The sequence below is a fragment of the Salmo salar genome, chromosome ssa05, assembly GCF_905237065.1.
Source record: "Salmo salar chromosome ssa05, Ssal_v3.1, whole genome shotgun sequence".
Taxonomy (NCBI): Eukaryota; Metazoa; Chordata; class Actinopteri; order Salmoniformes; family Salmonidae; genus Salmo; species Salmo salar.
The window spans coordinates 87,687,373-87,704,628 of NC_059446.1; the positions used below are offsets into that span (position 1 = coordinate 87,687,373).

Below are 17,256 nucleotides of genomic sequence, written 5' to 3' on the forward strand. Positions count from 1 at the left end.
TAGGGTATAACTCAGTCCAGGGTTAGTTAGGGTGTAATTCACTCCAGGGTTAGTTAGGGTATAACTCACTCCAGGGTTAGTTAGGGTATAACTCACTCCAGGGTTAGTTAGGGTATAACTCACACCAGGGTTATTCAGGGTATAACTCACACCAGGGTTAGTTAGGGTATAACTCACACCAGGGTATAACTCACACCAGGGTTAGTTAGGGTATAACTCACTCCAGGGTTAGTTAGGGTGTAACTCACACCAGGGTTAGTTAGGGTATAACTCACACCAGGGTTTGTTAGGGTATAACTCACACCAGGGTTAGTTAGGGTATAACTCACACCAGGGTTAGTTAGGGTATAACTCACACCAGGGTTATTCAGGGTATAACTCACACCAGGGTATAACTCACACCAGGGTTATTCAGGGTATAACTCACACCAGGGTATAACTCACTCCAGGGTTAGTTAGGGTATAACTCACTCCAGGGTTAGTTAGGGTATAACTCACACCAGGGTTAGTTAGGGTATAACTCACTCCAGGGTTAGTTAGGGTATAACTCACACCAGGGTATAACTCACACCAGGGTTAGTTAGGGTATAACTCACACCAGGGTTAGTTAGGGTATAACTCACTCCAGGGTTAGTTAGGGTATAACTCACTCCAGGGTTAGTTAGGATATAACTCACACCAGGGTTAGTTAGGGTGTAACTCACTCCAGGGTTAGTTAGGGTGTAACTCACACCAGGGTATAACTCACACCAGGGTATAACTCACACCAGGGTTAGTCAGGGTATAACTCACACCAGGGTTAGTTAGGGTATAACTCACACCAGGGTTAGTTAGGGTGTAACTCACTCCAGGGTTAGTTAGGGTATAACTCACACCAGGGTATAACTCACACCAGGGTTAGTTAGGGTATAACTCACACCAGGGTTAGTTAGGGTATAACTCACTCCAGGGTTAGTTAGGGTAGAACTCAGTCCAGGGTTAGTTAGGGTATAACTCACTCCAGGGTTAGTTAGGGTATAACTCAGTCCAGTCTGGAGCAGACTAGGAGCAGGCAGCACTCAGCAGAGAATCATGGTTCTTTGGAAATTGGTCCTGTTAGGTTTCATGATTCATGCAAATGCGTCGTGTGTGTCCTCATGTGTCCCTTTCCGTTTACAATGAGAACTTATGTTTTGCGTATAGGCTACCATGACTATTATGCGTTTATTACTGGTTCTCAGAAGTTTTCAGGGCTTTCAGCAAGGAGGTTTTACTCTCCTTTTGTATTCCAAATCATTTGCAGTACAAGGGGATGATGATGATAATTTCAAAGTGGCGACCGATTTGAAAAGTATCAAAGGGTATTGTTATGCGTTCACCGGGGTGGTCTCCACTTGCGTTCATTGTTTAGTATCCTACCGCGCACTGCGCGCAGTAAAATTAAACGGCAACATAAGCACTTTTACTTGATTTATTGTATTTAGAGCTGGAAGGAAGCTCCCTTTGGCACCATGAACAGGTGTTCATAAAACTTGGCCACCCCACAGTTCTTGCGCTCAGTCTGGGTGATAGTCGGGGTGCAGTCAGGACGCACGGTAACGGACCGAATAGGGACTACTGAGATAAACACATGAATTCTGTAGGACGGACCTGACATAATGGGGAAATATAAGATATCATTTAAACAGGTATGATGGAAATTACCAAAGATGGTTTAGAATCTCTGTGATATTACAATGTAGGATGTTAAAGAGAGAATACCTGGGTTATGATGGATTGTTATGGCGTGTTCCGCTATATTTACGGTGGGAGACTTGTCGTCAACGCCTCATATCTTTCACCTTTCATTTTATGTGACAATCTTTTGTAGAATTGTATCATTTATCTGTTGTTTCATTCATTTTCAAAGATGTTCTGTGTCCTCTCCATCGTCTGTGGTTCGGATATCTGCTCGGGGTATGTTTATGACCGTCCTGAAAGGTCTGTAGAGGAAGCTGCTTCATCAAGGACCGACAGTAAGCAAGATTGGACAACTGTTTTGCATGAAATATATATATTTTTGGGGACCACCATCTCTCCCTTTCTCTCTCTCTCTCTCTCTGACAATAGTTGATGGGTATTATTATTGATGGGTATTATTGTTGTCTATTACATTGTTAATTTATTTGTATTTTTGTATAATGACATATTGGGACAAGGTGTTCTGCACTAACATTATGCATGGTATGCTGCAAGCACAGCAGAATCATTTTCTCTTTAATTTAGTTACCAAAATAAGCTTTACAGTATATTTTGAAAAAGCCTTTATGTATTTTGGCTGTAAATGTATATAAAGCCAACTTTCCTTTTGCCATTTTAAACAAGTCAGACAGAAAACTGTCTTTGATTCCAGAGGCATTAAACTAACTCTTAAACTGACTTAGCGGCAAAGCAATCAATCATTCAACAGTCTGTAGACTAACATGGAATCCATTTACCTTCTAAATGATCTTTAAACATGAGTAACCTACATGATATGGAACTTACTGTTCCCTTAGGTAACTGTAGCGATGGAATTCAAAATGCAGTTTATTTGCAGATCATTTTCTATCAGATCTGTCTGCCAGTGCAAACAGAACTAATAAGCAAAGAGTGTTTAAATGTAACAAACTATTACTGTTGTCCTTTTCATTAGTGATTGGTCTGTTCGTGTATATTTGGGGTTTGTTTGCTCGGCTCTACCTTGTGTCAATATCAAGCGAGCTTTTCAACCGTTTCTGCTCCACATTTTCAGACCTGGTCTGCATGTAAAAACTCAGGTTTGAATTATACTGTAGGGAAACTTGCCAAAGATCTCGCGGCACAGCTGTGAAAGGACATTGTAATCTTTCTTTCTCAGGTAGTTTGTTTCCTTTCATTCAGTTCATTCACTGTGTCTGGGATGGGTTTGACATGAAGTAAATGATTAGTTCTATGCCTTAACTCATACAGCTATTCCTGTGCAGTAAAGTCAGTTTGAATCTTAACAGAATTGTTCCACGTGCTTCTCCTGGCGTTGCCCAGGTTTTCCTGCTGGAGGTTTGTTCCAGAATCTACAAGGAACATGTTATTATGTACTGTATGTTTCACTGGCTTGGTCCCTTCTGTTCCTCTCCCCAGCCGCAGGAAAGTGTTCCTTTCCCCAGCCTCAGGGTAGTGTTCCTCTCCCCAACCTCAGGGAAGAGTTTCTCTCCCCAGCCTCAGGGAAGAGTTTCTCTCCCCAGCCTCAGGGAAGTGTTCCTCTCCCCAGCCTCATGGAAGTGTTCCTCTCCCCAGCCTCATGGAAGTGTTCCTCTCCCCAGCCTCAGGGAAGTGTTCCTCTCCCCAGCCTCAGGGAAGTGTTCCTCTCCCCAGCCTCAGGGAAGTGTTCCTCTCCCCAGCCTCAGGGAAGTGTTCCTCTCCCCAGCCTCAGGGAAGTGTTCCTCTCCCCAGCCTCAGGGAAGTGTTCCTCTCCCAAGCCTCAGGGAAGTGTCTCTCTCCCCAGCCTCATGGAAGTGTTCCTCTCCCCAGCCTCATGGAAGTGTTCCTCTCCCCAGCCTCATGGAAGTGTTCCTCTCCCCAGCCTCATGGAAGTGTTCCTCTCCCCAACCTCATGGAAGTGTTCCTCTCCCCAGCCTCATGGAAGTGTTCCTCTCCCCAGCCTCATGGAAGTGTTCCTCTCCCCAGCCTCAGGGAAGTGTTCCTCTCCCCCGCCTCAGGGAAGAACACTTCCCCAACCTCAGGGAAGTGTTCCTCCTCCCAACCTCAGGGAAGTGTTCCTCTCCCCAGCCTCAGGGAAGTGTTGAGTAGTAGAGACATTTTTTAACCCAAATAGAACTGTCTTAGTAGCAGCTTCGGATCCATAGTGACTGAATCCATTTTCAATAGTGAAACAGAGCATGGATTCAGAGTGTACTCCAAGCTACTATTGCAATACTCTCTCAGGAAAAAAAGGTGCTACCTAGTTTTCTCAGAGTATATCTCCAGTAGATGTTAACGGTTCTCTCTCTCTCCCTGCCATCTCCCTCTGTAGATGTTAACGGTTGTCTCTCTCTCTCTCCCTGCCATCTCCCTCTGTAGATGTTAACGGTTGTGTCTCTCTCTCCCTGCCATCTCCCTCTGTAGATGTTAACGGTTGTCTCTCTCTCTCTCCCTGCCATCTCCCTCTGTAGATGTTAACGGTTGTCTCTCTCTCTCTCCCTGCCATCTCCCTCTGTAGATGTTAACGGTTGTTCTCTCTCTCTCTCCCTGCCATCTCCCTCTGTAGATGTTAACGGTTGTCTCTCTCTCTCTCCCTGCCATCTCCCTCTGTAGATGTTAACGGTTGTCTCTCTCTCTCTCCCTGCCATCTCCCTCTGTAGATGTTAACGGTTGTCTCTCTCTCTCTCTCCCTGCCATCTCCCTCTGTAGATGTTAACGGTTGTCTCTCTCTCTCTCTCCCTGCCATCTCCCTCTGTAGATGTTAACGGTTGTCTCTCTCTCTCTCTCCCTGCCATCTCCCTCTGTAGATGTTAACGGTTGTCTCTCTCTCTCTCCCTGCCATCTCCCTCTGTAGATGTTAACGGTTGTCTCTCTCTCTCCCTGCCATCTCCCTCTGTAGATGTTAACGGTTGTCTCTCTCTCTCTCCCTGCCATCTCCCTCTGTAGATGTTAACGGTTGTCTCTCTCTCTCTCTCCCTGCCATCTCCCTCTCTAGATGTTAACGGTTGTCTCTCTCTCTCCCTGCCATCTCCCTCTGTAGATGTTAACGGTTGTCTCTCTCTCTCCCTGCCATCTCCCTCTGTAGATGTTAACGGTTGTCTCTCTCTCTCTCCCTGCCATCTCCCTCTGTAGATGTTAACGGTTCTCTCTCTCTCTCTCTCTCTCTCTCCCTGCCATCTCCCTCTCTAGATGTTAACGGTTGTCTCTCTCTCTCTCCCTGCCATCTCCCTCTGTAGATGTTAACGGTTTGTCTCTCTCTCTCTCCCTGCCATCTCCCTCTGTAGATGTTAACGGTTGTCTCTCTCTCTCTCCCTGCCATCTCCCTCTGTAGATGTTAACGGTTGTCTCTCTCTCCCTGCCATCTCCCTCTGTAGATGTTAACGGTTGTCTCTCTCTCTCTCCCTGCCATCTCCCTCTGTAGATGTTAACGGTTGTCTCTCTCTCTCTCCCTGCCATCTCCCTCTGTAGATGTTAACGGTTGTCTCTCTCTCTCTCCCTGCCATCTCCCTCTGTAGATGTTAACGGTTGTCTCTCTCTCTCTCTCCCTGCCATCTCCCTCTGTAGATGTTAACGGTTGTCTCTCTCTCTCCCTGCCATCTCCCTCTGTAGATGTTAACGGTTGTCTCTCTCTCTCTCCCTGCCATCTCCCTCTGTAGATGTTAATGGTTGTCTCTCTCTCTCCCTGCCATCTCCCTCTGTAGATGTTAACGGTTGTCTCTCTCTCTCCCTGCCATCTCCCTCTGTAGATGTTAACGGTTGTCTCTCTCTCTCTCTCCCTGCCATCTCCCTCTGTAGATGTTAACGGTTGTCTCTCTCTCTCTCTCCCTGCCATCTCCCTCTGTAGATGTTAACGGTTGTCTCTCTCTCTCCCTGCCAGCTCCCTCAGACTCCCCGTGGATCAGCACGTCAGGATCCTGCAAGAACAGATGCTTTGAATTGGACGAGGCTGAACCTCCCAACTGCCGCTGTGACAACTTATGTAAAACCTATAACAGCTGCTGCCAGGATTTTGATGAGCACTGTTTGAGGACAGGTAAGCCTGAAGCCTGCCAGCCTGTCTGTCTGGGTTGGTGGTCCCCCTACTCCCTTTCATGTTCCCTCAACATGGTGGTCTTATCTCTCAGTTCAACCCCTCTCCCCAGTCCAAGTTGTACATGTTCCACAATGTTCAGTATGCTGTATTGCATCAATGTAGGGTTCCAAATGAACACACACTTTACTTCCTACTTTATCACCATCTCTGTCAGTTTCTACCTCATGTATATGACCTTATGGTAACTTGACTCATTGTTGAATGGGACAGCCTGATGCAGTTCTAATGGGTCGTTGTTACCTATGTAACATCCTTTCTCATTCATTGATTGAATAAATGATTGATTGTGTCCAGAGGGAGGTTTTGAGTGCAGTAAGGAGCGCTGTGGAGAGACCAGGAATGACCAGCATGCCTGTCACTGTTCTGAGGACTGTCTGGCCAAAGGAGACTGCTGTACCAACTACAAAACACTCTGTAAAGGTTAGACACTGATACTAGATGTCTCTCAACCTGATACTAGTGCTGCGTGTGCTTTAGCCAACCCTTCTGACTGTTGTTGTCATGACAACACCGACTCATTCAAGGGTTTTTCTTTATTTTTACTATTTTCTACATTGTAGAATAATAGTGAAGACATCAAAACTATGAAATAACACATATGGAATCATGTAGTAACCAAAAAAGTGTTAAATAAATGAAAATATATATTATATTTGAGATTCTTCAAATAGCCACCCTTTGCCTTGATGACAACTTTGCACACTCTTGGCATTCTCTCAACCAGCTTCATGAGGTAGTCACCTGGAATGCATTTCAATTAACAGGTGTGCCCTCTTAAAAGTTCATTTGTGGAATTGATTTCATTCTTAATGCGTTTGAGCCAATCAGTTGTGTTGTGACAAGGTAGTGGTGGTATACAGACGATAGACCAATTTGGTAAACGATCAAGTCCATATTATGGCAAGAACGGCTCAAATAAGCAAAGAGAAACGACAGTCCACCATTACTTTAACTTTTTAAGGTATAGGGGGCAGTATTTTCATTTTCGGATGAAAAGCGTGCCCAGAGTAAACTGCCTAAAACTCGGGCCCAGAGTCAAATATTTGCATATTATTGTTAGATTTGGATAGAAAACACTATGAAGTTTCTAAAACTGTTTGAATGATGTCTGTGAGTATAACAGAACTCATATGGCAGGCAAAAACCTGAGAAAAATCCAACCAGGAAGTGGGAAATCTGAGAATTGTAGTTCTTCTTTTGAATCCCTATCGAAACTACAGTGTCTGTGGGGTCACGTTGCACTTCCTAAGGCTTCCTAAGGCTTCCATTGGCAGCCTTTAGAAACGTGTTTCATCCTTCTCCTGTTACTGGGCAGAAAATAGGAGCTCAGTCAATGAGTGGACTGCCTGGGACCAGTGAGTTGTTTACTGTGCGGGCACATTTGGCGCGCCGCTCTTTCTTTTTCCTCTGTAATGAATACGCTATTGTCCGGTTGGAATATTATCAACATTTTATGTTAAAAAAGACCCTAAGGATGGTTGTAAACAACGTTTAACATGTTTCTACGAACGGTAATGGAACTATTTGACTTTTCGTGTCTGGATTTACGCTCGCGCGTTATGCCTTTGGATAGTGATCTGAACGCACGAACAAAACGGAGGTATTTGGACATAAATATGGAGTATTTCAAACAAAAACAACATTTCTTGTGGAAGTAGGAGTCCTGGGAGTGCATTCTGACGAAGATCAGCAAAGGTAAGAGAATATTTATAATACTAATTCTGAGTTAAGTTGACCCCAGAACTTGGCGGGTATCTGTATAGCTTGCTTTGATGGCTGAGCTATGTACTCAGAATATTGAAAAATGTGCTTTCTCCATAAAGCTATTTTAAAATCTGACACAGCGGTTGCATTAAGGAGAAGTATATCTATAATTCTTTCAATAACTGTTGTAAATTTTATCAACGTTTATGATGAGTATTTTTGTAAATTGATGTGCTCATTCACCGTAAGTTTTGGTGGGAATACATTTTCTGAACATCATGCGCCAATGTAAAATGGGGTTTTTGGATATAAATATGAACTTTATCGAGCAAAACATTTACATTTACGTCATTTAGCAGACGCTCTTATCCAGAGTGACTTAAAACATACATGTATTGTGTAACATGAAGTCCTATGAGTGCCATCTGATGAAGATCATCAAAGGTTAGTGAATATTTTAGCTGTATTTTTGGTTTTTGTGATGCATGTCCTTGCTTGGAAAATGGCTGTGTTTTTTTCTTGTGAAGTTTATGTCCTAACATAATCTAATTTTATGCTTTCGCCGTAAAGCCTTTTTGAAATCGGACAATGTGGTTAGATTAAAGAGAAGTTTATCTTTAAAATGGTGTAAAATAGTTGATTTTTTGAGAAAATGAAATTATGAGATTTTTGCTGTTTTGTATTTCGCGCCATGCTATTTCACTGGCTGTTGAATAGTGTGTCCCCCAGGTGGGACACTAGCGTCCCACGTAGCCCATAAAAGTTAAGACATGAAGTCAGTCAACTTTGAAAGTTTCTTCAACTGCAGTCGCAAAAACCATCAAACGCTATGATGAAACTGTCTCTCATGAGGACCGCCACAGGAATGGAAGACCCAGAGTTACCTCTGCTGGAGAGGATAAGTTCATTAGAGTTACCAGCCTCAGAAATTGCAGCCCAAATAAATACTTCACAGAGTTCAAGTAACAGACACATCTCAACATCAACTGTTCAGAGGAGACTGCGTGAATCAGGCCTTCATGGTGGAACTGCTGCAAAGAAACCACTACTAAAGGACACTAATATGAAGAAGAGACTTGCTTGGGCCAAGAAACACGAGCAATGGACTTTAGACCGGGGGAAATGTGTCCTTCGGTCTAGAGTCCAAGTTGGAGATTTTTGGTTCCAACCACCATGTCTTTGTGAGACGCAGAATAGGTGAACGGATGATCTCTGCATGTATATTTCCCACCGTAAAGCATTGAGGAGGAGTTGTTATGGTGTTGGGGTGCTTTGCTGGTGACACTGTGATTTATTTAGAATTCAAGGCACACTTAACCAGCATGGCTACCACAGCCTTCTGCAGCGATACACCATCCTGTCTGGTTTGCCCTTAGTGGGACTATCATTTGTTTTTCATCAGGACAATGACCCAACACACCTCCAGGCTGTGTAAGGTCTATTCAACCAAGAAGGAGAGTGATGGAGTGCTGCATCAGATGACCTGGCCTCTACAATCACCCGACCTCAACCCAATTGAGATGGTTTGGGATGAGTCAGACCGCAGAGTGAAGGAAAAGCAGCAAACAAGTGCTCAACATATGTGTGAACTTATTCAAGATTGTTGGAAAAGCATTCCAGGTGCAGCTGGTTGAGAGAATGCCAAGAGTGTGCAAAGCTGTCATCAAGGCAAAGGGTGGCTATTTGAAGAATCTCAAATATAAAATATATTTTGATTTGTTTAACAATTCTTTGGTTCCTACATGATTCCATATGTGCTATTTCACAGTTTTGGTGTCTTCACTATTATTCTGTAATGTGGAAAATAGAAAAATAAAGAAAAACCCTTGAATGAGTCAGTGTTCTAAAACTTTTGACCGGTAGTGTACCTCTCTGGCTGTATCCTACACAGTGGTAGTGGAAGGTTGTATTGAACCCTCATATTGTATTGGTTGTACAAGTAATATGTATATTGTGGCTGATGTTTGTGTATATAGTACATTTTATGTTTAGGTTTTCAATATATCACAAACTGTTTCTGCATATTGGTTGTATTGAACCCTTAATTGGACCACTTTCTTTGGAAGGGGACACTACTTGGTTGCAGGATGACTGTGAAGACATTAGAAGCCATGAATGTCCGTCTGGGTAAGAGACCATATTCACACACTAAAGACCTTTTTATATTTTTTTTTTTTTTACCTTTCACAACTATTTCACAGCGATTCACAAAAAAAACGTAAGAACATCAGAGATAGTGTCATGATGTTTTGTCCCCAGGTTTGTCCGTCCCCCTCTCATCATGGTGTCAGTGGATGGGTTCAGAGCCTCCTACATGAAGAGAGGAAGCACAGTGATCCCCAACATCGAGAAACTCAGTAAGATATTATGAATCAAAAAGGCTTCATTTGACTGGGTCTACTTAATCTATTCACTTTATTAAACTTTATTATTTAACTTTATTTAACTAGGCAAGTCAGTTAAGAACAAATTCTTATTTACAATGGAGGCCTACCCCGGCCAAACCCTAACCCGGACGACGCTGGGACAATTGTGTGCCGCCTTATGGGACTCTCAATCACGGCTGGTTGTGGTACAGCCTGGAATCGAACCAGGATGTCTGTAGTGAAGCCTCTAGCACTGAGATGCAGTGTCTTAGACCGCTGCGCCACTCGGGAGCCCGTACCATTGCATCATATCTGTCTGTGCCTTTTTACCTCTAGGAGCCTGTGGTACCCATGCTCCTTACATGAGACCCATGTACCCCACTAAAACGTTCCCCAATCTGTATACTCTTGCAACGGTACGTACTGGTCAATCATCCTTTTTCTTCCCTGTCTTCCTCCTTGCTGAACTCAGCTGAACATTTTAGCTTCAATTTTGCCGTAATGTAACATCCAGCCCGACGGTTTAACACCTCAGTCCTGACCTCCTGTAGGGCCTGTACCCGGAGTCCCATGGCATCGTTGGCAACTCCATGCATGACCCTGTGTTTGATGCCAACTTTAACCTGCGGGGTCGAGAGAAGCTGAATCATCGTTGGTGGGGAGGTCAGCCGGTGAGGCCTACTCTCTCTGTTCTGTTCTGTGGTTCAGTCATACAGCGCCTGCAGAAAGGATTCACACCCCTTGACTTGTTCCACATTTAGTTGTGTTACAGTCTGGATTCAAAATGGATTAAATTGAGATTTTGTTTCACAGCCCTTCCACACAATACCCCATAATGTCAAAGTGGAATTATGTTTTTACAAATGAATTACAAATGAAAAGCTGAAAGGTCTTGAGTCAATAAGTATTGAACCCCTTTGTTATGGCATAAATTACTTAACAAGTCACATAATAAGTTGCATGGACTCACTGTGTGCAATAATAGTGTTTAACATGATTTTTGAATGATGACCTCATCTCTGTACCCCACACATACAATTATCTGTAAGGTCCCTCAGTTGAAGAGATTCAACCACAAAGACCAGGGAGGTTTTCCAATGCCTCGCAAAGAAGGGCATCTATTGGTAGATGGGTAAAAATAAAAAGCAGACATTGAATATCCCTTTGAGCATGTTGAAGTTGTTAATTACACTCTGGATGGTGTATCAATACACCCAGTCACTACAAAGATACAGGCGTCCTTCCTAACTCAGTTGCCGGAGAGGAAGGAAACCGCTCAGGGATTTCACCACGAGGCCAATGGTGACTTTAAAACAGTTACAGAGTTTAATGGCTGTGATAGGAGAAAACTGAGGATGGATCAACAACATTGTAGTTACTCCACAATACTAACCTAAATGACAGAGTGAAAAGAAGGACGCCTGTATAGAATACAAATATTCCAAAACATGCATCCTGTTTGCAATAAGATACTAAAGTAAAAAAATGAGGCAAAGAAATTGACTATATCCTGAATACAAAGCGTTATGTTTGGGGCAAATTCAATACAACACATTACTGAGTACCAACCTCCATATTTTCAAGCATAGTGGTGGCTGCATCATGTTATGGGTATGCTTGTCATCGGCAAGGATTAGGGAGTTTTTTAGGATAAAAATAAACGGAATAGAGCTAAGCACAGGCAAAATCCTAGAGGAAAACCTGGTTCAGTCTGCTTTCCAACAGACTGGGAGACAAATTCACTTTTCAGCAGGACAGTAACTTAAAACACAAGGCAAAATATACACTGGAGTTGCTCACCAAGATGACATTGAATGTTCCTGAGTGGCCTAGTTTTGACTCAAATCGGCTTGAAAATCTATGGCAAGACTTGGCAAGAAAATGGCTGTTTAGCAATGCTCAACAACCAACTTCAGAGCTTGAATATTCTGCAAATATTGTACAATCCAGGTGTGAAAAGCTTTTAGAGATTTACCCAGAATTGACACACAGCTGTAATCGCTGCCAAAGGTGATTCTAACGTGTATTGACTCAGGGGTGTGAATACTTGTGTAAATTAGATATTCCTGTATTTAATTTTCAATACATTTTATAAAGTGTCTAAAAACCTGTTTTCACTTGTCATTATGGGATATTGTGTGTAGATTGATGACCTTTTTTTTTTAAATTCAGGCTGTAACACAACAAAATGTGGAATAAATTAAGGGATATGAATATTTTCTAAAGGCACTGTAAGCCATTCTAGAAGCCCTCCCTCCCATTCTAGAAGCCCTCCCTCCCATTCTAGAAGCCCCTCCTCCCATTCTAGAAGCCCCTCCTCCCATTCTAGAAGGCCCTCCTTCCATTCTAGAAGGTCTGCATCTGTGTTCTATTTGCACAGTAATGGCCTTACTTACAGCTGGCCAGGTTTGCCTCTCTCTCTCCTTTCATATGAGACTGTTTAACTTGGCTTTGAACATGAATGTTGTAAAACTAGTGAGTGGTGTTTAAATGTAATAACTGTCCATTTCAAGTTGAGACATTGGATTGGAAATGGCGTCAGCCTTGCAAATGTACTGCGGTGGTTTAAGGTCACAAACGCTTTTGAAGAACCTTTGTTGATGAAAATCAATTTTCCCATTGTCCTTAAAGAAGGTGTTATATGCCATTACATGATAAATGATATTGTCTTATATCACAGTTTAAAGATAATTTACTGTGGTTATATTCCCTTTTATTCTTGTCCTAGATCTGGATTACAGCAGTGAAGCAGGGGGTGAAAGCTGGCACTTTCTTCTGGCCTGTGTAAGTCTCTCCCCCACACCCTCTCTCTCTCTCTCTCTCTCTCTCTCTGTCTACCTCTCTTGCTCTCTCTCTCTGTCTCTCTCTCTGTCTCTCTCTCTGTCTACCTCTCTCTCTCTCTCTCTCTCTCTCTGTCTACCTCTGTCTCTCTCTCTCTCTCTCTCTCTCTCTCTCGCTTTCCCCCTACCCACCAACCCCCTTTCTCTCTCTACACCACATCTGAAAAATGTCTGTTCAAGGCCATTTGTGTCATATTCCCCTCTTCTCAATGCAAAGATATTATGTCCCACCTACAGTGGCGGTTCTAGACCATTTCAACTGGGGGGGGCCAAGCTGGGGCCTGTTGTACTGTTAGAGGGGCCAGTTACATTAGACGTTATTGTTGTCATATTGTTTTCTTCACTGCATTGTAGGCATTAACAGGCAAAAGACCATGTTCATAATCATCATCGTTGCCACTGTCTAATAACGGATGTAAAAAAGAACGATAGAAAAAAGTAGTTATGTAAAAATTCTTTCATACTCCACATTTAGGGGGGCCACAAGGGGGTGGGCTAGTGCCCACACACTTTATCACCTGTCAATATTCTCCTCAGAATTCTCTAGTGCTTAGCGATTAACTGACATTTCGTGAATTTTTTCGGTTATTAAACAACAAATTTGATCAACGTCGATTCAATTACTTGAATTCAGTTTAGTAAATTTGTTTTGTGAGCCCAACGCGCTGTTTCTCTAGAGAGAAATCAAAATCATTCACGAGAGAAATCAAGTCAAGAACTATGTGGGACACTGAGTTGAAGGGAGTTGTAGTTTTCATTAAGCAAATATTCAACCTAGTTAAGTGCAGAAACATGGTAATTAACTATATTGACCATAATCCATTGCACCTGTTTTTTCTGGGTCAGGCAGAGATGGATACTCTTTTATGCCTGCTACATTAGGTTAGATACACACAGACCGCATGAGAGATGAATGTACACAACACACCGAGAGCGAGAGAGATAGAGATAACATTAGGTGGTCTGTCTGTTTGGTTGCTACTGCCTTAGCAGAGATGAGATGATGACTTTAAGGAATGAAAAATACTAAGTAATATACAAATATTGTTTTATTTCATAGTAATTTCATTTTTTTTAAATTGATGTCTACCCTATGTGGACCTGATAGAGACGATGGAATATTTCAATGTTTTGGAAATGTAATGTTTGCTATTTTTGGCTTTGGAATTTCCATTAAAAACATTTTTTTGTAATGTCATTATTTCATAATGCATTTAATGTAAAAAAAAAATAATATCGAAACTGAAATCGAAAAACCGTGATATTTTTTTAAATGATAGAAGGGAAATGGACCTAGAAAAGCACTAGTGGCTCAGCACTACTCTCAAAGACAAAACACAACAAAGTGTTGCTGTTATATTGTCATAACACCGTTGTGGATTTCAGTTGGAGATGTCTGGAAACTATATGGATGTGTTCTTGTTTAGTTGTACTCTGGCTAACCTAACGCATGCAGGCTGCTAAAAAAACACAATGCCTCACACATTCATAAGACACAGAGGCCTTTCAGGCAGGCTTCAGTTCGGAGGCGTACAGCCCTAACTGTTTTGAGAGCAATTTGACTCAAATCGGCCTATTAACATAAAGCGGGATGCCTGCATGTGAACTTGGCCAGCTGGGGGACTCCTTCAAAAGCAGTGACAAAGTGCATTTCAAGGTGCACTTCCTGAGGTAGGCCCAGGGCACGGAGGAGGAGGAGGAGGGGGGTTAACTTTACAGTACAGTATAAGACTGTATTTTTTAACCAATGAGGTCTGGAGATGCCGGGGAGTTATGGTTGTAGCTTTGTGGAGGTCTCTGTTAAGACCAACTCCAGGGAGGTCTTAACCAACACCAGAGGGGTCGAGAAGAAGAGAAGCCCCCCTGTAGTGATTTAGTGGGATAAGGTCTACCCCCTTCCATACCCCCCAGCTCCCCACATGTCAAGCCCCAGTTAGAGAGGTAAACCCTGGGGTTGATGGTTGGCAGCTGTGCCAAGTGGGCTGGAGGATGGAGGTCTGCTGGTGGCCCTTCGCTCTACAAGACAGGAACAGGAGGGGAGGCTTTGAGGTTCAAAGGCTTCCAGGGGGGGAGGAGAGTGATGTACCCCAGGACTATATAGGCCTGTTATAATGTCTGTAGTGGTTCTAATCTGGTGTATCCCAGGACTATATAGGCCTGTTATAATGTCTGTAGTGGTTCTAATCTGGTGTATCCCAGGACTATATAGGTCTGTTATAATGTCTGTAGTGGTTCTAATCTGGTGTATCCCAGGACTATATAGGCCTGTTATAATGTCTTTAGTGGTTCTAATCTGGTGTATCCCAGGACTGTATAGGCCTGTTATAATGTCTTTAATTGTTCTAATCTGGCAGCTTTCCTGGATGCAAACAGAAAGGATCAAATGTGGTGTTGTAATACACAGTAAAACATTGATACACAGCATCCCAGACACAGTAAAGCATTGATACACAGCATCCCAGACACAGTAAAGCATTGATACACAGCATCCCAGACACAGTAAAACATTGATACACAGCATCCCAGACACAGTAAAGCATTGATACACAGCATCCCAGACACAGTAAAACATTGATACACAGCATCCCAGACACAGTAAAGCATTGATACACAGCATCCCAGACACAGTAAAACATTGATGCATACACAGCACCTCAGACACAGTAAAGCATTGATACACAGCATCCCAGACACAGTAAAACATTGATACATACACAGCACCTCAGACACAGTAAAACATTGATACACAGCATCCCAGACACAGTAAAGCATTGATACACAGCACCTCAGACACAGTAAAGCATTGATACACAGCATCCCAGACACAGTAAAACATTGATACACAGCATCCCAGACACAGTAAAGCATTGATACACAGCATCCCAGACACAGTAAAGCATTGATACACAGCATCCCAGACACAGTAAAACATTGATACACAGCATCCCAGACACAGTAAAACATTGATACACAGCATCCCAGACACAGTAAAACATTGATACACAGCATCCCAGACACAGTAAAACATTGATACACAGCATCCCAGACACAGTAAAGCATTGATACACAGCGTCCCAGACACAGTAAAGCATTGATACACAGCGTCCCAGACACAGTAAAACATTGATACACAGCATCCCAGACACAGTAAAGCATTGATACACAGTGTCCCAGACACAGTAAAGCATTGATACACAGCGTCCCAGACACAGTAAAACATTGATACACAGCATCCCAGACACAGTAAAGCATTGATACACAGCGTCCCAGACACAGTAAAGCATTGATACACAGCATCCCAGACACAGTAAAACATTGATACACAGCATCCCAGACACAGTAAAACATTGATACACAGCGTCCCAGACACAGTAAAACATTGATACACAGCATCCCAGACACAGTAAAACATTGATACACAGCGTCCCAGACACAGTAAAACATTGATACACAGCACCCCAGAATTTTGTTTAGTGATCTACATGTTGTCCTCCATATAATGAACTCAGCTGATGTGTCTTTCCAGTTCCATCCCGTTGGAGAGGAGAGTCCTGACCATGCTACAGTGGCTTCACCTGCCAGACGGAGAGAGGTAAGTCAGCTTCTTTTATCCTCTTCTTTAGGCTGTTACTATCTGCAATGATATACCAACAGTGAACCCCATCCTCTACATGCATCCAAGATGGCCGCTCTATGCTTAGCAGCAATCTCCATCTGACTTTGAGTAAGTAACTTTGCTCCCATATCCTAGCCCTGTATTTGAGACCTGGAGGTGGTGTAGAATACACATGGCTAATCTAAGATTCCCTTCTACCTCTGTTGTTTCAGGCCGTATGTTTACGCCATGCACTCCGAGCAGCCGGATACGTTTGGCCACAAGCTGGGGCCCATGAGCACTGAGGTGAGCTGGGGGCTGGGGGCTGAGGGCTGGGGGCTGGAGGCTGGGGGCTGGGGGCTGGGGGCTGGAGGCTGGGGGCTGGGGGCTGGAGGCTGGGGGCTGGAGGCTGGGGGCTGGGGGCTGGAGGCTGGGGGCTGGAGGCTGGGGGCTGGGCCTAGGTGCTGGGTCTAGGTGCTGGGTCTAGGTGCTGGGCCTAGGGCTTGGGTTGGGTCTGGGGGAGAGACGGTTGTGGTTCAGACTACCGGGACCTGAGTATGTGTTAAGCAGCAGTCACTACAGCAGCACTCATGCCAGATGTAGCTAGTTACATACAGAACAATCTACAACACTGTAGCATAAACACTGTCCAGCCATAGCAAGGCCCCAAACAAACCCAGACATGTACATGCATGACCTGTACAGTGTGGAATTGATGAACCATTTTCTAGAGATTTTGTATTTCAAATCAAATTGTATTTGTCACATGCGCCGAATACAACATACCTTACAGTGAAATGCTTACTTACAAGGCCTTAACCAACAATGCTTTATTAAGAAGTTTTAAGAAAAATAAGTGTTAATAAGTAAAAAATAGAGAAATAAAAGTAACAAATAATTAAACAGCAGCAGTGGGCACAGCACATTGACTCTGTACCGTAACACCCTGTATATAGCCTCCACATTGTCTCTGTACCGTAA

General features: G+C 43.3%; 1 protein-coding gene across 2 annotated transcripts in view; it reads left to right on the forward strand.

Moving 5' to 3' along the window:
• Positions 1 to 1,405: 1,405 nt before the first annotated feature.
• LOC106573026 (ectonucleotide pyrophosphatase/phosphodiesterase family member 2) overlaps positions 1,406 to 17,256 on the forward strand; it is a 55,954-nt gene continuing 40,103 nt past the window's right edge. The window contains exons 1-11 of one of the 2 annotated variants that reach the window (XM_045719306.1): positions 1,406 to 1,667; positions 1,889 to 1,994; positions 5,555 to 5,710; positions 6,065 to 6,190; positions 9,541 to 9,601; positions 9,734 to 9,831; positions 10,177 to 10,256; positions 10,392 to 10,511; positions 12,569 to 12,624; positions 16,207 to 16,272; positions 16,509 to 16,581. In XM_045719306.1, coding sequence (XP_045575262.1) covers positions 1,638 to 1,667; positions 1,889 to 1,994; positions 5,555 to 5,710; positions 6,065 to 6,190; positions 9,541 to 9,601; positions 9,734 to 9,831; positions 10,177 to 10,256; positions 10,392 to 10,511; positions 12,569 to 12,624; positions 16,207 to 16,272; positions 16,509 to 16,581 — 972 coding nt within the window. In that variant the 5' untranslated portion in view covers positions 1,406 to 1,637. The remainder of the gene's footprint in view (positions 1,668 to 1,888; positions 1,995 to 5,554; positions 5,711 to 6,064; positions 6,191 to 9,540; positions 9,602 to 9,733; positions 9,832 to 10,176; positions 10,257 to 10,391; positions 10,512 to 12,568; positions 12,625 to 16,206; positions 16,273 to 16,508; positions 16,582 to 17,256) is intronic. The other variant, XM_045719308.1, reaches the window with a different exon arrangement.